We start from the raw sequence: 19,761 nt of genomic DNA on the forward strand, positions 1-19,761 counted from the left end.
AATTTATTATTTGTAAGAAGGTGGCTTTGTGAGTGATCTTGTTAAAGAAAAATATAGGAAATAGTGGAGTTCCCGTCGTGGCGCAGTGGTTAACGAACCCGACTAGGAACCATGAGGTTGCGGGTTCGATCCCTGCCCTTGCTCAATGGGTTATGGATCCGGTGTTGCCGTGAGCTGTGGTGTAGGTCGCAGACTCGGCTCGGATCCCACATTGCTGTGGCTCTGGCTTAGGCCGGTGGCTGCAGCTCCGATTGGACCCCTAACCGGGGAACCTCCATATGCCGCGAGAAGCGGCTCTAGAAAAAGGCAAAAAGACCAAAAAGAAAAAAAGAAAAAAGAAACATATAGAAAATAGTGAAGTAGTTCTTAAAGTATCTCTTATGAGAAGAGGTCAGTAGCTTTCAGTCTGACATTTTTCTCTCTATGTATTTAGTCAGTTACTTTAAGGTATGCTTTTTTTCTCCAGAACAGTTGGAAGTTAAGTGCAAGGGTACTCCTGTGATGTTGACACTAGATAATCTAAAGCAGATCTTCTCTAAATCTGCCTCTCTCTCTCTATATATATAAAGCGAGTGAAGGGCCTCTGTTCCACTTGTTGAATTAAGACCATAGACATGGATGGGGGAAAGAATTTGTTCAGTTTAAACTGGCAGGAATGGGGATGTGTACTGTCCATGGCGTAAGAAAGCTCTAACAGAACTAAGGTCAAAAGTATACTTTCTAGCCCTTGCCTGTGAATTTTCACTTTAATATAAGTCCTTGCCAGGCAACTTAGGTTTTATATAAATAAGCACCTTGATTCTTAGAACGTAAAGGCAGTGTTCAAATTTGGTCCCACGAAACCACAAATTTTGTAAAAAAAAAATTTAAGGAAATTAATTTGCTCAGTAAACATATTATCACCTATTGTGTGCATTAGGCCATGTAAAGTGGCTTGTCGTTGGGTTTTTTTGGGGTTTTTTGGCCACACCCACAGCATATCTAAGTTCCTGGACCAGGGGGCCAGGGATCAAAACTGAGCCGCAGTTGCAGCAACACCAGATCCCTAACCCATTGCGCTGGGCCGGGACTGAACCTGCCCCAAAAGAGTGGTTCTGTTGAACATGTTTATCAGGTCCTCGTCCCAAACCAGACATGGAATGAAAAGCATGAAGATAGGATGCAATAACTTCTGAAGGTTTGAAAATAATGCACTTAAAAATACCAGATATTAAATACTAGTACTAACTCGTCAGTCTTTTCTACTGTGTTGTGCTAAATGGTATCTTTGATTTGTTTGTTTGTTTGTTCTCTGTTTTAGGGCCGCACTCGTGGCATATGGAAGTTCTGAGCCATGTCTGTGACCTACACCCCAGCTCACGGCAACGCCGGATCCTTAACCCAATGAGCAAAGCCAGGGATTGAACCCTCGTCCTCAAGGATCCTAGTCGTGTTTGTTAACTGCTGAGCCACGAAGAGAACTCTGCATCTTTCATGTTTTTAGAGTGGTGCTGACCAACAGAACTTTCTGTGATGATGGAATGTTCTGCTTCTGTGTTGTCTAATACAGAGCCACTAGCCACAGGTTCCTGTGTCTTGTGCAACAGAGGAGCTAAATTTTAATTTTTGGTAGTTGCCACATGTGGTTCGTAGCAACTATATTGGATAGTGCAGGACTAGATGATCTCTAAGGGCCCTGCTTCATTACCATCATTGTTTAAACTGATAGTAGCTTTTTTTTTTCTCTTTAAAGCAACATTTTTTTTTAAGTTTAAGAGAACTTGTGAAATACAGGTAAATAAATTAGCTCATTGACTGGGCAGATATCTTTCTAGACTTTTTATTTTCTGCATATATGCGTATATATATTTTTTTGTCTTTTTTAGGACTGTACCTGCGACATCTGGACATTCCTAGGCTAGGGGTCAAATTGGAGCTGCAGCTGTCAGCCTACACCACAGCCACAGTCACACCGGATCCGAGCTGTATCTGCCACCGGATCCTTAACCCACTGAGCAAGGCCAAGGATGGAACCCACATCCTCATGGATACTAGTTGGGTTTGTTACCGCTGAGCCACGACGGGAACTCCTCTGCATATATTTTTAGAAATTGGATTATCTGCCGTTTTTCATCTGAAGTGCAGTTTACCTCTAAAAGTTTATGACTTTAATGTTCTCCCTTTGGTTCCTGTTTTATCAGGGTGTAGGAGGAGAGCTAAAAGAACAGAGGAGGGTTGAAATGATGAGGTGAAGAGAAGGTGTGATTGAGTACAGTAGAGGTGGGGCCTAATTGGACATAGAAGGAAGGACTGTTTCCCAATAAGTCTATGCTGGGGGCCTAAAGAATGATCTACCCTGCAGGAGTTCCCGTCCTGTCGTGGTGCAGCAGAAACGAATCCAACTAGGAACCATGAGGTTTCGGGTTCGGTCCCTGGCCTTGCTCAGCGGGTTAAGGACCCGGTGTTGCCGTGAGTTGTGGTGTGGGTCGCAGACATAGCTTGGATCTGGCGTTGCTGTGGCTGTGGTAGGCTGGCAGCTACAGCTCCGATTCGACCCCTAGCCTGGGAACCGCCATATGCCACAGGTGCGGCCCTAAAAAGCAAAAAAAAAAAAAAAAAAAAGTTCCCTGCAGAAAGCAAGCTCCATGGTGCTAAGCCTGGACTTCCTAGCTCAGTAATACTCCTAGTCTCACCCTCCTGGGGGTCCAGGTTTGGTGACTAGTCTCTGTACATTGTCTTCTTAGGGTCTCAACCTGTCTGTTGCAAGCCATTCTTTTGCAGCCCACTTACTACGTGTTTTCACACAGCTTTCTGGCCTCTTCCTATACCAAGCTGCAGTTCTGGTTGCTGCCTGGAGGTTTTCAAAATTTCTAGGGGTAGACAAATAGGAATAAACCAAGTTCCTTCCTGTTTCCCTTCTCATTTTTTTCCACCTGGACTCAAGAAAGGTAGATAAAAACAGAAACACAAATACTAGGGGTATATGTATGTAGACCCAAAGAGCTTCTCTGATAATTTTACGTAGTTGACAGTGACATTCTGAGTTAAAAGGACAGGTTGGGCTCTCTGGCTGGGGGTGGGGGTGGGGGCTTTCCCCTCCCCCATGCCAGTTCCGCCGTCTCATTAAAGATGAAGCCCGGAAGAGTCACTCAGTAATGACGCGAAGCAGGGATACAGCGGGACGCTTGTTCTGGGCAGGAAGGGAGGTAGCGAGGGGAAATCCTCTGGTGGAGTAATTGGTCCATGGGTGCTATTTGCATGCAGTTTAGGCGCTTGTACCTGCATTCTAGCACAGTGGACTGTAATGTTTTTCTTCAATGAATCTTCTATACTAATTTCCATTTAAACGGTGGCTGTACGTCCAATCTCTTGGGATAGAATGTGATGAAAGATACTATGAGAAAAAGATTGTGTGTATATATATGTATATATGTATATATATATGCGTTTGTATATATGACTGGGTCACTGTGCTATACAGCAGAAATTGGCACAACATTGCAAATCAATACTTTTTAATAAAAAGAAATACAAATAAACACAAATAAAATACAAATAAAAAATGAAAGGTGGCTGTATTTCCAGGAAAGAAGCCTCAGAAGCTAAAACCCTTGGGGTGAACAGGAAGATGGAGATTTAGGTCTCGGAGAGCAGCAGTGCTTGAATGCTTGAAGTTTTCTGTCTCTTACGCTGTCACCATTGCCTGGGTTTTTTCCACACCTCCATGCTTTTCAGTTCTCAGTTATTCCTTCCCTCTAAAAACGGGTCCCAATTGAAGTTGAACTGTAATACCAAACTTCTACAGAAGATGTCACTATTTCACTAGATTTACAGTGTAAATCTTTTAATAAGATTCACCATGCTGTACAGTAGAAAAAAAAATTGTATTGGGGAAATAATTTAAAAAGTAAAATAAAATTAAAGAAAAGATTCACTCATTGAAAGCTTCAGGTTTTGTCAGGTTTTTTTTTTTTTTTTTTTGCTATTAATTCTCTGTGTTTGAAATTAGGTTTAAGTTAGAATAAGAGATGTCCAAAATTTCCTTAAGATGAGAAGTAATATACAGGAGTTTTTTGATGTTGGAAATCATACTCATGTATCTTCTCTTTAGCTTGCAGCATTGTATACTGTTGGCCCATTTGTGCTTTTCAAAAATAACACTCCATAAAGAAATGGACAAATACATAGAAGCATAGGACAAAAACAGAGGTACAGGCATGGCTCACTTTATTGTGCTTTGCAGGTACTGCATTTTTAATAAATTGAAGGTTTGTGGCAATTCTTTGTCAGGCAAGTCTATTGATGCCATTTTTCCAGCAGCACTTAGCCACTTTGTGTCTCTGTCACTTTTTGGCAATTCTCCCAATAGTTCAAACTTTTTCATTATTATTATATTTGTTATGGTGATCTGTGATTAGTGATCTTTGATGTTACTCTTGCTAAAAGATTATGACTCCCTGAAGGATCAGAGGATTTTATTTTTAGCAATAAAGTATTTTAAAATTAAGGTATGTGCTTTGTTTTTTTAGACATGTTGTGATTGCATACTTAATAGACTACAGTATAGTGTAAACATAACTTTTTTTTTTTCGTCTTTTTAGGGCCACACTTATGGCATATGGAGATTTGCAGGCTAGGGGGTCTGATCAGAACTGTAGCTGCTGGCCTACACCACAGCCACGCAACACGGGATCTGAGCCGCATCTGCAACATACACCACAGCTCATGGCAACACCGGGTCCTTAACCCACTGAGCAAGGCCAGGGATCGAACTTGCATCCTCATGGATGCTATTCAGATTCATTTCTACTGAGCCACAATGGGAACTCCTAAACATAACTTTTATATGCACTGGGAAACCATAAAAATTCATGTGACTCGCTTTATTGTGATACTCACTTTGTCAGAATAGCCTGGAACTAAACCCCAAATTACTGAGGTATGCCTTAGGTAAAGGTAAAAAGTCTCCTTATCCCTTCTCACTACTCAGGAGTAATTGCAGTTATAAACTTTTTTAAAAATGCTGAACAGAAGTGGTTTCACAGGCAACACATCGCTTTACAATTTGGTATTTTTAGTTACCATCGTTCATATCCATATGTATAGATTATCAGATTCTTTTTAATAGCTACACAGTGTTACATTGTGCATATATACCTAAATTAAATAGCTCCCTGTTAATAGACATGTTGGTTGTCTTCAATTTTTGTTTTTTATAACAGTTGATACAGCAAACATCCTTGTATGTACCTTTGCACACCTGCGCTTTTGTAGCATTGATTCGTGGAAGTGGGGTTGCCAGGGCAAATGGCATGCATGTTTCCAGTTTTAATAGGGATGCTCTGTCTTTTTCAAAGGACACTATACTAATTTATACACTCACCAACAACAGGGTGCTTATTGCCTCTCACTCAAGTTTTGCCAGCATGAAGGGCTGGACAGTAGAATTACATTGAGTATCTGTTTTTCACATAATCATTTTAGATGTTATGGCTTTTTCTGTGAATTACTTATTTGTGTTTGTTCCCCATTTTTCTCTTGGAGTCTTATTGTTGGAGCCCAATGTATAATAGAAATATTTGTTACAGATATTTTCTTTCACTTGGGGTTCATGTCACGCCTAGGTTTTTACTCTCACTGAGAATGTGAAAATATCCTACATTTTCTTCCAGTCTGCTTATGGTTTTGTTTTTTACGTTTATATTTTAATCCATCTGGAATTTATTTTTGTGTATGCTGTGAGGTAGGGATCATACATTTTTCCCCCCAAATGGATTACTAGTTGATGAAACACCATTTATTGAATAATGTATCCTTTTCTTACTGACTTGCAATACCATCTGTATCATATACTAAATCCTCACATATTTCTGGGTCTGTTTCTGGGCTCTATTCTGTTCCTTGATCTCTGTGTATATGACTCTGCTGGCACAGTCCCATGGTAATTGCCATAGCTTTGGTGTGGTTTGCTCTTTGGTAGGGCAAGTCTAAGCGCTTTCCTTCATTCACCTGCTCTTTCAGTTTTCTGTCTTGAATCCAGCACAGCCAAATTATGATCGTTATCACCACCAATTACGGTGGGTATGGAACATTCCCTTTTGAAACTCCTTTAAGGGTTTCTACTAGATTCTGTGATAGCAGAAAACTGGCAGCCCAAGAGATGTGCCTTAAAGGACTACTGATCAGACCTGACTTCCCAGACTATGCTGAAAATGGCCTGGGCCTGGGCTAGACTTGTGAGGGAAATACATTTGGAGTTGTTGGTGACACAGACCAGACCCTACAACTCGACTGACTCATGGGAATGGTCCAGGGCCAGAACCAGACACCTGTCATGCTAATAACTTCTTTCCTGGTTCAGAAATTACTGAGACTGAAGATGGCGGCTGCTATAATACTGCCCACTCAAAAATGGTGTACCCTATTTTTAGGACTCTTAAAAGCATTGACTCGGCAGTGGCCAGTTAGCACTTCTTAATTTTTACTAATCTCTGGTGGAACGTTACCTAGTCATTCATTTCTAGAAATGTAATTCTTACAGTTTGTATCATTGAGAATACCATAATGCTATGACATTAGATAGCTAACTCCCGAAATCTTCTCGTTCCCATTTGATAATTTGAAATGTTTGTGTATACATAGAAGGATATACATATACATTTATTATCTTTTTTTTTTTTAACTAGAATGACCAGTCAACGGGCGATATAAAAGTAATTGGTGGAGATGATCTCTCAACTTTAACTGGAAAGGTATGTATCCTGGAGGGGGAAAAAGTACTCCATACCAGGAGTCAATGAGTAACACTGCTTTCAATCCATCACCAAGAGGCAGTTTAGATAGTTACTTAGGCACGCAAAGGTTATTTAACCGTTAAAAACTGTCAGGTATCTTTCTCTAGGTCATATAGCAAAGAGGCAGCAGAATTCAACAATAAACATGAAGTTTGGGTTGCCAAGTACTGCTGGTCTGCCTCTGTGGGGCTCTAATTTGGGTTCCTTCAAAAATATATATCTGGGAAGCACAGTCTTCTTTTTAAAAATAGACCACGCATATAGGTTTCTTAAAAGGTAGAGAAATGGGGAGTTCCCCTTGTGGCTCAGTGGAAAACGGATCTGACTAGCATCCCTGAGAACGCAGGTTCAATCCCTGGCCTCGCTCAGTGGGCTAAAGACCCGGCGTTGCCATGAGATGTTGTAGATGTGGCTTGGATCTGGTGTTGCTGTGGCTGTGGTATAGACCAGCAGCTACAGCTCCGATTCGACCCCTAGCCTGGGAACTTCAATATGCCATGGGTGCGGCCCTAAAAAGACAAAAAGACAAAAAAAAAAAAAAAAAAAAAGTAGAGAAACAGTATAATGTGGTGGCTGAATGTGTGGGCTCTGGAACCAGACAGCTTTGATTCAAATCCCAGCTCAGTACTTCCCAACTATGTGACCCTGCACAGGTTATTTAACTTCTCTGTCTCCCATATATCTATAAAGTGAGGTGACAGTGGCAGCCACCTCAGTGACTTAAGAGGATTGAGTGATAGACTGGTTGTAGAGCTCTCACAACAGTTCCTGGTAGTTAGAACACTTAGTACAGAGAGTTTTAAATATGTTAAAATTCTTCCAGTGTAGATATTTGGCTGAGATAGTAGAGCTTTTAAGCTATTTCAGTATTATTCTTCTGATAACACTGTAATGATTTCTGAGTAACCAGTGGTAAATGATGGAAAGGTACATTTTTTTCAGCTGGCAGTTATTTTTTTGCTTATAGACACAATGCCAAATAGAATGACATAATCTCATAAAAGTTTCCTAAGAATCCTGTAATGTAGATTTTCTTCACCCCCATTTTACGGATTGGGAAACTAAGACACTTATTAGCAAGGTCAAAAGATTTGGCCAAGGTCACACTGCCAGTTAAGTGGTAGAGCTTGAAATTAAATGCAGATAGATCTGTCTGGCTCCAAAGTGCTTTTCTTCCTCTGGCTTTTAGATTTTAGTGTTTCTAGCTTACTTGACTGAGCATCTGTAAAGCAACTTTAACATACAACACTTGTGTCATAGTCTGTGGTCCCATTATCAGGGTCGTGCCAAACTAGTGTTGTCTTCCTCAACATCTTTTGAAAACTTCAAAGGAGAAATTATAATCTGTTGACTCTTTTCCCTTCCTGCCAGACCTATCCTCCTTCCCTTTCAGCATGTTTTGCCCATATTTAGAAGTCATTTGAAGCCCTTACTCCTATAATCAGTTTTTAGTGCTGGAAGGAGCCTAGCCATCAAAGCTTTCTGTGATTCCATTTGACCTTGCCTTTCCCACCTAATGGCTCTGTCCCACTTCATGGCTCTCTGATCTTAAAAGGTCTCTGCTTCTAAAATAACTTTCTTTTCATGATAGTCACAGTAAAGCACATTTATTGTGGAAAAAAATCAAGACACAGAAGTTGGGTGCAGTTATTTCTTGGTGGTGAAATTATGGGTTACTTAGACTTTCTATTTCAGTTCATCTCTTGGGGATACTGTGTGTGTGCAGATATGTATGTATATGCATACTTGTCCCTTCTTTTCCAGGTAGTGGTTGGGAATATGGGTTTTGGACCCTGAAAACCCCTCTTGAAATCTATCCTCTACCACTTGGCTATTTTTATGACTTTAGGCAAGTCATTTGACGTGAGCCTCGGTTTTGGTTTTTTTTTTTCATTTATTAACTAAGGACGTTACTGTTTGATGTAAAATAAGCTCTCAGTAATGGTAGCAATTCTCATTCTTTTTTTTTTAAACAGTAGCGATGATGTACTCTGGATGCTACAGTTTTGTGTTGGACAAATATTTAATCTCTACAGACTTTGATTTGTATAAACTGTCACATGCTACTAAAAAGCTATGATTATGATTTAATCAAAGTTGTGCATCTACTTAGTATTAGAGCCAAGACTAGAGTCCTGTTTCTCTGTGTCATAATTCAGTGCTATTTTCAAACTATAACTCCATCCCATGGTAAAAATCGCAGCATCAGTGAGCCACAGTTACTGATGTTATACTTCAGCTGAGAAAGAACCATGTGGTAGGTGGTGAAACAATTATTGGTTCATTAATCGACTACAGTTGACCCTTGAACAACACAGGTTTGAACTGTGTGAGTCCATTGCATGTGAATTTTTTTCAGTAAAGCCCTAGTACACTGCTACATGATCTGCGATTGGTCGAATCTGAATACGGAGGAACTGTGGGTAGGGAGGGCCAACTGAAGTTCTATGTGGATTTTCAACTGTGCGGAGGGTCAGTGGCCCTGGCTCCCTTTTTGTTCAAGGGTCAACTGTATATTCAATTTTCCTAAAGATTTAGGTTACAGTATCTTTTGAAAACAGATTGGTTGTGATATGAGGAAAGGAGTACATTATATATGGACTATAATAGTAATATAATGTATATTATAAATACATGCAGTTATAAGTATAAATTACAGAGTAAATAAGTTGAAGTTTTACAAAAGTGCTAATATTTCTTTTAACCCAGTGGATCTTGTGTGCCCTAAGAGTATATAGAACATTAAAATTCTGATGCTATAGGTATGTGACAGAGAAATGAGAACTACAGGTAAACAGTAGAACATGAATCTTCTTGTGACAATGAATATACCCAGTGTGTGACGTGCTTCCTCACTGCCAAGCATAGATAGGACAGTTACCTCGACCTTGGAGGTAACTGTTAGACAGTATTTGCTCTCAGGGTTCTTCCAGCTCTAAAATTCTGAGAGGTAGAAATTGGAAGGAAGCCCTGTTATCTTTCTTAAGTGTAGTCCAAGAACATGAACACATCCAGAAAATGCAGATCAGTCTCAGCCTACTGAGGAAATGGGTTTCGAATTGGATTCCATATGGTAAAGTAAATATCTGATTTTGGAGTTATTATACAAATTAGAGTTTTTGAATGTTAGGCTTGGAAGACACATACTAGTTCAAGTTCCTCATTTTACATATAGGAAACTGAGGCCTAGAGCAGTTTTGTGATTTGCCCAAGATTAGACCTCTCTTTAAGTAATGAAAACTTTTAAAACATGAACGTATGGGTCAAATTTTATTTTTAAAAATTCCATTGCTCTGAAAATTTCTTATTAATGAATTCCAAATCCTAATAGATGGCCCACTTGTTTATTTATTTATTTATTTTTGTCTTTTTACCATTTCTTGGGCCACTCCCATGGCATATGGAAGTTCCCAGGCTAGGAATCGAATCAGAGCTGTAGCCGCTGGCCTACGCCACAGCCACAGCAACACAGGGTCCGAGCTGTGTCTGCAACCTACACCACAGCTCACGGCAATGCCGGATCCTTTACCCCCTGAGCAAGGCCAGGGATGGAACCCACAACCTCATGGTTCCTAGTTGGATTCGTCAACCACCGCGCCACGACGGGAACTCCATGGCCCACTTGTTTAAATCAGGGTTTGATAAAGTAAAGTATTTTCTTATCGGCTTCGCCTGTGGCATGAGGAAGTTCCCAGGCTAAGGATCAAACCCACACCACAGCAGTGACTTGAGCTGCAGCAGCGACAGTGCCGGATCCTTAATCCACTGCACCACAAGGGAACTCCAGTATAGTAAAGGATTCTTAAAACAAGATTTGGATAAATCGTTAGAGTTTGTTCTGTTGTGATTTGAATTATAATTGGAAACACTGTCTGATTCATTGTCTTGATTTTAATTTCTCTTTTTCTTCTAGAATGTCTTGATTGTTGAAGTAAGTTTTACATACTTTCAATATGGTGTTTATGATTTTCTGACTTGGTATGCACAGTCCTAAAGGTAACCCAGGGAAAGAAATTCCTTCTCATCAGTTTTAACGGTGGGCTTGTGTTACAAGGGAGTGAGGGTGTGTTTTTTTGTAAGAAATATTTAGTGATTTATTCTTACTAGATAATGAAAAAAATTTTGGTGTATTTCTTAACCCTCTCTTTGTGGCTTGACTTTTTAAAATTTCTTTTAAAGTTGCAGGTGTTATTCCCATCCATGTTTTTATGCTTCTATTACACATGTCTAGCCATATACAAAATATATTTTTTGATAATTTATATGGTGCTGCACTCTGTATCTCTCTTGCAACTTGTTATTCTCACTCGAAATTGGTTTTGAGGTTATTCATGTTGAGACATAGAGAGTTCCTTGGCTTTAATCCTTCATAGCATTGCAGTGTACAAATCAACCTATTTATTGCCCTGCAATTAGGGAGCTTGCTTCCAATTTTTCCTACTATAACAGGGCTGCTAAGAGCATCCTTTTGCAGTATCCTGTGTGCAGGGGTGTGAGTTCGCTCTGGATACAGGCACTTAGAAGTGGAATGAGTGGTTATAGCGTTTGTACGTTTTCAGTTTTGCCGTTATTGACAAATGACTCGCCATAGTGGTCGTGTGCTTTGTACTCCCACCAAAGGCTGAGTTCTCACTCTTGTATGTAGAATGGTGTAAGGCTTAAGAGCAACAATAACCCCTAATTCATTTTTGTTGTCGTCAGGGTTTTTAGAAACTTTCGCTTACAGATTAAAAAATAAACAAATAACATCCTTTTCCAAGGGTTTTTGTCCATGAGTCATCCCTGGAAACTGGTTGTTTTTTTAAATGTACATTCACTAATTCCACTTTAGATTGATTCACTTTGTCTGTGGTAAAGTGCCACCTAACACATCACCACAAACTTAGCTTAAAATAGTCTATATTTATTGTCTCAGCTTTATTGTCTCCTGTCCTAGGGGTCAGGAGCCCTGAGTGCAGGCTAGCTTTGTCCTATGCCCCAGTTCTCATGAGGCTGAAATCAAAGCTGGGGCTCCTGCCTCACTGGTGGCTCTCGGTCCTCCTCCAAGTTCACTCAGTTTGTTGGCAGAACTGAGTTCCTCTGGTTGCAGGACTAAGGGCCCCATTTTCTTGCTGGCCCATGGCCTTCTCACATGGCAGCTGACTTCTTCAAAACCAGCAGCATCTCTCCAGGCTGCTCCAGCTCTCCTGTCTAACATAACCTAATGACTAGCCTGTCATTTCACAAGTCCCACTCACATTCAGGGCGGGGTTATTCTGGCTGTGTACACCAGGGGGCGGAAGTCCTGAGGGCTATCAGAATTCCGTCTGCCACAGCCCAGAAATCTGCATTTTTCACAAATCCCCAGCCCCGATGTTTCTGATGACTTAAAGCCCCACTTTGTGAACACTGCTTTATACCATTCTGTAGAGAGTGTTTTCATTGAAGAGCATTAGGGTTTTGGTTTAAGAAATAATTTCGCAGTTAAACATGGGTTTGTTTTAAATAATGTCCTACTTTTGACTAAATTGCTAAGATTCACTTTCATGTAGTCATTCTACATGGTAAAAACCTTATTACTCTGGATCCTTTTAAGATGATATAAAGCAGTGTTTCTCGGTGTGATCTCTTACCACCTGCATCTGAGAGTTGAAGGGAGAGTATCCTGATCTTGAATATATGAAAATCCCCTATATCTTTTATAATAAAGGGCAGCATCACACAACTCTCTAATATGTGTGTATGCATACTTGTATAGTATATATATATATATATGAAAGTATATATATATTTAAATTAGCTGTCATTGACCTCTTGATGTCTATAAAATCCAACCCTGAGGACTAGCATTCCTACTGCTTGCTGAGAGCTAAATTTACAGGTTCTAGAATATCTCAGTATGAATTGTGGTGAGAATTACTACACTAAAAAAAATGGCATTATTCCAGTTATACGTGGGATTTGGGTATTTTGTGTTTATATAATAATGAATTTTAAGCTATGATGGTTTTATTTACCATTTAAATGTCTTCCCTTTTTTTAAAGGATATAATTGACACTGGCAAAACAATGCAAACCTTGCTTTCCTTGGTCAAGCAGCATAATCCAAAGATGGTCAAGGTTGCAAGGTATGTACATAACATTTTGATATATCTCCTTTCCTCAGTTGAAAAAGGATTAAGTAATTGCTTCTTTATAGGGTAAGTTCTCTCAACTCTTTTTGTGTGTGTGTGTGTGTGTGTGTGTGTTTAGGACCGTACCCACAGCATGTGGAGGTTCCCAGGCTAGGGGTCAAAGCGGAGCTACAGCTGCCGGCAGCGCCAGAGTCGAGCCACATCTGTGACCTACACCACAGCTCATGGCAATGCAGAATCCTTAACCCACTGAGCGAGGCCAGGGATCGAACCTGCATCCTCATGGATACTAGTCTGGTTCGTTACTGCTGAGCTACAATGGGAACTCCAGTTTTCTTTATCTTCAAAACGTAATATAATCTCAAATAAGAATCAGTAAGTGTCCTTTGTAAATAATTTGTCATGTGTTAAAGCCTTTCCGTGCAGTCACCTTATTGCCTAATGTTCCTAACATTTGGTTTTTCAGCAATCTGATAATGGCGTCAACTTGTCCTGAGTAGCATGGCAGAGGATTTTTGGCCTCTTTGCAAAACTGAGACCAAGGATCCTAAAGAGGGCTTAGGCAGTGGCAGGAAGGGGTGGGCCCTGGCGCTCCTGAGCTCCTGGAACCAGTGATGCATCAGGTTTTGTAGCCACATGGGAAATGTGCAGTGCCTGTTTCCTGTCTTCTAAGCCAGCCTCACCTCCTGGTCTGACCTACGCTGTTTGGCTTTTGCTTCATTAGTTCTACCCATGTTTATCCTTGATGGGGGTTTCACTCCCTGACAGCTCTGTGATAGACTGTTACCCCACTTCACAGATGGGGGGACACCAAGGCATAGGGGGTTAGCCACACAGGCACAGAGCTAAAACACTGTAGCAGGGAGATTTGAACCCAGGCAACCTGGCTCAGAGTTCATACCTTATTATTTTAAGCTTTTTGTCCAGTGACATCCCTGGGTGTTTTTTTGTTGTTGTTGTTGTTTTTAATGTTTGACCAATCTGCAGTTTTTGTGTAGGGGTCACATACTGATCTAACTTTTTTTTTTTCCTAAATGATTAACCAGTTTTTATAAACCTTTTGAAGGATGAGAATATCTGCCCAGTGTCTTTGAATCCCAGTAAGCCTCCTACTGAGTCATATGTCAGCAGTTTGTCCGCGGGGGCTTTTCTGACAGCTGGTGCAAGTGTATTGTCAAGTGAGCTTTTACTTTAAATGGACTGGGGACAGGCATGCTGAGTGTGTATAAATGATGCATTTGAGGGCACTAAGTAGTTTCCTGTAAACCCGTCAGTGCACTTGCTTATTTCTCTCCATGCTTTTAGGGTTTTAAATGTCACCCTACTGTGGCTCGGGCTCCTCCAGATGCTCTTTTGTGCCTCTTTCTTGGAATATGCTGTGAAACTGAGATAGGCTGCCTCAAGAGAGCTATTTCCTGTGGCTGGAGGTGTGAAGTGTAAACAGAATACCTAGGTCATTTCTTAGTGATGGAGCTGGCCCAAGTCAGGTGTTTGAGTTGTTTCTCAGCCTTCTTTTTTCCTCATCTCTTCCTTACCATTACATTTTAATATCACAGATATATTATATATCTTTATGTAGTGTATGTGTATACATGCTTTGTGCATAACAAGAGTAAGTGTCAAGCTTATTCTTTTTATTCAGTGCAGGTTTAAGAATGACCAGAAAGCTTCTTAACTTAAAAGTTTAATTAAAGGGAGTTCCCATTGTGGCTCAGCAGTAACGAACCTGACTAGTATCCATGAGGATGTGGGTTCGATCCCTGGCCTTGCTCAGTGGGTTAAGTATCTAGCGTTGCCGTGAGCTGTGGCATAGGTCACAGACGTGGCACATGTCCTGTGTGGCCGTGACTGTGGTGTGGGCCGGCAGCTGTAGCTCCGATTCTGCCCCCAGCCTGGGAACTTGCATATGCCTCAGGTGCCACCCTAAAAAAGAGCAAAAAAAATTTTTTTTAATTATGGAGTTCCCGTCGTGGTTCAGTGGTTAACGAATCCAACTAGGAACCATGAGGTTGCGGGTTCAATCCCTGGCCTCGCTCAGTGGGTTAAGGATCCGGCGTTGCTGTGAGCTGTGGTGTGGGTCACAGACATGGCTTGGATCCCATGTTGCTGTGGCTGTGGTGTAGGCCGGCGGCTATAGCTCCGATTCGATCCCTAGCCTGGGAACCTCCATATGGCAGGGGAGTAGCCCTAGAAAAGGCAAAAAGACAAAAAAAAAAAAAGTTTAATTAAAAACTATTAACCAACAGGCATGTCAAATGCTATGGCCACTTTGGAAAACAGTTTGGCAGTTTCTTAAGAAAGTAAACATGTGACTACCATACAACTCTAGCAGTTGCAGTCTAGGCGTTAATCCCAGAGAAATGAGAACTTAATGTCCACATAAAAATCTGCCTATCAGTGTTCATGGCAGCTTCATTTGTAATGGCTTCAAACTGGAAAGAACCAAACTGTCCTTCAGTGGGTGACTGGTCAAAATAACTGTGGGCCACCCTACCGGGGAATCCTACTCAACACTAACAAGGAACAAACTGTTGAGCCACACAACGACCTGGAAGAGCCTCAAGGGAATTGTACCAATAAAAGCCCATCTCAATACTGTACTGTACTGTATTGAGTACTGTACTATATGATTCCGTTTATCCAACCTTCTTCAAGTGACAAAATGGTAGAAATGGAGAGCAGATTAATGGTTGCCAGGGGTTAGGGGTGATGGGTGAATGTGACTATAAATAAAGAGGTAGCAAGAGAACGCCAGGTGTGATGGAAAGTCCTGCATCCTGGTGGTGGTGGCTACATGGTTTCTCCACATATGTGAGAAAACTGCGTAGAACCACACACATACAAATCTGGATAAGGTCAGCAGTGTCCACGTCCTGGGTGTGGGCATCCACTACAGTTATGTGTGATGTTCATTGGGGGAAACTGGAGAAAGGGCACGCAGGCCCTCCCTTTGCCTTTTTTTTTTTTTTTTTTTGCAACTTCCTATGCATCTGCAATTATTTCAAAATAATTCATTCAGATCTATAGGCATATGAGGTGCCAGGTTCCCCAGAACTCTCAGTACAGCTTGCACTGCATTTAATGATACCTTTTCTGGATTGTTCCTGGATGAGTGAGGTACATGGCTGGGTGTTTGCTCTGATTGGTTCGTTATTTCCTTTCTGAGTGGAAATCGAGTCCAGGTATGCCTTCTGATTCCTAGAAGGAGACTCACGAGGGACTTGCTTGCTTAGGCCAGTGCTTCTCAATTTGGGCTGTGCGTTGGAGTCATCCACGAGTTTGAAACACAAAACCACCTATATCTGTGTCCCACCCCCCGAGATTCTGATGTGAGTGGTCAGGGGTATGGCCTGGGTATCTGAGTTTTGTTACATATTTTTTAAAGTTTCCTCTAATGTGCAGCTAAGGTTGAGCATCCTTTTAAGTCCTTTCGAGCCCTTTTAATATATTTATCTAGGAAGGTATGAAATCTTAAGTTGTATCGGGACTGCCCTTATTAACATATGTAAAGGCTTTCAAAACACCGTTACAGATTTTTTAAATGGTTGAAAAATTTCAGCAGGGAGTGCTTGGGTTATGAATGAGACTTTGTTAGAGTTGACGCATCCTACCTGCAGGTTCTGCTCTCAAAATTAAATACTAGCTCCTTCACCCTGCTACTTATTTTTCAGCCGGAGGTGATACTCACCTCTGCCACACCCATTGGTGGCTTGGTGACTGTATTTCCCAGGAATTTGGGACTGAGAGCCTCTATCTGGTCACCTTGCTCAATTGGCGTTCCCCACCCATTCAGCCGCCCAGTGAGTCGGGGGCAGCCCTCAGAATGGTCCATCATGTTCCAGGTGGAGATGAATCCAAGGCCTCCTCTGTCATGTGAACCCACAGCACCCCCTGCCCAGGGACCCCTGGGATTGAGCTCTCCATTTCAGTCTTTCTTTGGGTTTATTAAAACTGACCAGGGTGGGCTGAACTGCAGATGAAACCATGCTGCAGCACATGAATGTTCTCTTCTGTAGTGCCCTGCAGTGTCTCTCTGTGTCACATGTCACATTTTATAATTCACAGCTTGCTGGTGAAAAGGACCCCTCGAAGTGTTGGCTATAGACCAGACTGTAAGTGAATTCGTTTTTGTCAATCATTTAACCATCTTTAACCCAAACAAGTTTTATATGAAATGGTTTAAAGTTGCTTTAGAGACTCTTTGCATGTATTCAATTTGAAAGTGATGTATTCTGTATCTAAATGATGGATTATGATTCTTTTTAGTTGTTGGATTTGAAATTCCAGACAAGTTTGTGGTAGGCTATGCCCTTGACTACAATGAATACTTCAGGGACTTGAATGTAAGTGATGCTTCTTTTCCTCACTCGCATTTTTCAGAACCCATATAACAATTTACAAAAGAGAAGAATTGTTTTCTCTTTCCAGCACCTCATCATTTGAACAGCCTGATGGTTCCCATTAGTCACATAAAGCTGTAGTCGAGTACAGACGTCCTTAGAGCTGGCACTTGGCCAGGCTAGGGTGACACTTCTTTCTGGCTGAAACAGTTGAACAGCTTTAATGTACAGTAACTGTCCCATTATTATTTCAGAAGATAGATGTGGTCATAAGTAAGAAATAAATGAACCAGCTTAAGTCTTTTAATTCACTCGCCTTCAAATGCGTGCCTCCTACTCCAGAGGCAGGAGTCCCAAGAACGCATTTGCGAACCCGGGTGAGGAAGATCCGGGAGGCAGCGCAAACCTCTGTTTGTCTTGTACAAACCCCTGCAGCGTAATCCTATTCACATAAGACATGCAAACGACTGTTCTTGCCTTTCATTTCTGAATACACTTTTCTAAGATGAATTTCTGGATGTTTTATTTTGTAGCATGTTTGTGTCATTAGTGAAACTGGAAAAGCAAAATACAAAGCCTAAGAGGAGAGTTCAAGTTGAGTTTGGAAACATCTGGAGTCCCATTGAAATCACCAGTAAAGTTATCACATGTTCTAGTTCTGTGGCCAGCTGCTTAGTAGAGCTAATTGCATGTTATCTTCTAAGAATTTTACGTTTTGTATTTTAGAAATGTCAGTTGCTGCATTCCTGAACTCTTTATTTGCACTATGAGCCTATAGACTATCGGTTCCCTTTGGGTGGATTGTTGTTTGACTCGTGAATGAAAAATCTCTTAAACCACACCACTATTGAATGAAAATATTGAAATCGTATCTGTAAGAAACATTTAAAGAGAAGAATATATTAGTTTTTTAATTGGTACTTTAATTTTTATATATTCAGGAAAGAACAGAAGTGATTGAATATTGTTAATTATTACCACTGTGTGTTTAGAAAAGTAAGCAGTCAGTTTCATATCAGTGACAGCACTTAGAGGTATTGTTATGTCAAATAAAAAATATGTCCTGGGATTATTTTAGTAGGTTTCAACACTATTGACTGTATTTTCTCTCTTGTTCAGATTATTTCCGGTGAGTTGTTGTCAATAAGTACAGACCCATAAATTCCAGAAACCTACCAATTTTTGAATTCGTCAGTGTAAAAATCCTTAAAATAAAGGCTGTCTCTTTAAAAGAAACTATGCATGCCTGTTGTTTCTCTACAAATTAACCTGGTGTAGTTTTCTGTTGGCTACTTTTCCCTGTCTGTTAAATTTTAGTAGCTAGTTTAATTGTAATCTTTACCAAGCACAGAAAATAATGATTATCTGGTAGAATGGGTTGGTGGAGCTACTGAGATTCTTACCTACTTCGGAGACATGCAATTTGAGACACGTGGTATATAGTTTACTATATTTGCCTATGCTAAAATCACATGGCTCTCTCGGCATTCTGTTAGATTGCAACCCCACAAGCATCTCCACGGTTTGTTTTCAGACATACTATTAACCTTCTTTGTGTAGAAGTACCCTGTCGACTAAAGAACAGTAATAAAATCTTTTGTTTTCTGGGAGCAGGAAGAAAAGTTTTAAACTCAAATTCTTCACTGCTTCTCTGCCAGGTAAGGTATGAACTAGCAACCTTGCAAGCCATCCAGCTATATTTATCCCTTTAAAAAAAGCTTGCTGGGGGAGTTCCCACTGTGGCTCAGTGGGTTAAGAACCCGACTAGTATCCATGAGGATGTGGGTTCGATCCCTGGCCTCGCTCAGCAGGTTAAGGATCCGGTGTTGCTGTGAGCTGTGGTGTAGGTCGCAGATGCGGCTCAGATCTGGCGTGGCTGTGGCTGTGGCTGTGGCCAGCAGCTGTAGTTGCAATTGGACCCCTAGCCCGAGAACCTCTATATGCCGCGGGTGCAGCCCTAAAAAGAAAAAAATAATAAAAAAGCTGCTGTAATTTCTAGCAGCAACTAGGGATCTTTAAATGATACTAAATAATAATTTGTTAAAGACCTAGAACTTCCTAGTTTACAAATGTTTTCACTTTCGTCATCTCATCAGGTCTTCCTAATAATCCTGTGAGGCCAAGATACGTGCAGATAATAGCCAGGATAATTCCTCACCCCTGTCGTCTTCTCAGCCCGCCACCTCCCACCTCACTTCCCCTGCATCCTGCCTCCCACCGTAGGCCCTCCTCACCTCCTCTCTCCAGTTGCACTTGGCTCCTTGGGTTAGGTCGAACCGTATGAAATTACCATTCTTGTAGTTAAAAATCGTTGGCTCTTGGCAGTTTTGGGTGATATAACTGAATAACCTGCAGAATAATTTACATTTCTATTTGTACTCACCCTATCTCTCCCCTTCCTGTCTTCTAGAGTGTAAGTTCCTTATGAGGAGGGCAAGGGTGTTTTCATTTTATCGAAGAATAGAGTGAAGGGGGAGGGGCAAGATGGAGGGAAAGAGATGAAGAGGTTCGAACTATTACATATAAAATATTTTA

At 41.0% G+C, this 19,761-nt stretch overlaps 1 protein-coding gene across 3 annotated transcripts in view; it reads left to right on the forward strand.

Moving 5' to 3' along the window:
- HPRT1 (hypoxanthine phosphoribosyltransferase 1) overlaps positions 1 to 18,462 on the forward strand; it is a 36,759-nt gene extending 18,297 nt beyond the window's left edge. Inside the window, exons 5-10 of one of the 3 annotated variants that reach the window (XM_021079504.1) lie at positions 6,666 to 6,731; positions 10,687 to 10,704; positions 12,798 to 12,880; positions 16,952 to 16,998; positions 17,153 to 17,229; positions 17,760 to 18,452. In XM_021079504.1, coding sequence (XP_020935163.1) covers positions 6,666 to 6,731; positions 10,687 to 10,704; positions 12,798 to 12,880; positions 16,952 to 16,998; positions 17,153 to 17,229; positions 17,760 to 17,807 — 339 coding nt within the window. In that variant the 3' untranslated portion in view covers positions 17,808 to 18,452. Of the gene's footprint in view, positions 1 to 6,665; positions 6,732 to 10,686; positions 10,705 to 12,797; positions 12,881 to 16,951; positions 16,999 to 17,152; positions 17,230 to 17,759 lie in introns of all 3 variants that reach the window. The other 2 variants (NM_001032376.2, XM_021079503.1) reach the window with 2 other exon arrangements.

The sequence above is a fragment of the Sus scrofa genome, chromosome X, assembly GCF_000003025.6.
Source record: "Sus scrofa isolate TJ Tabasco breed Duroc chromosome X, Sscrofa11.1, whole genome shotgun sequence".
NCBI classification, from domain to species: Eukaryota; Metazoa; Chordata; class Mammalia; order Artiodactyla; family Suidae; genus Sus; species Sus scrofa.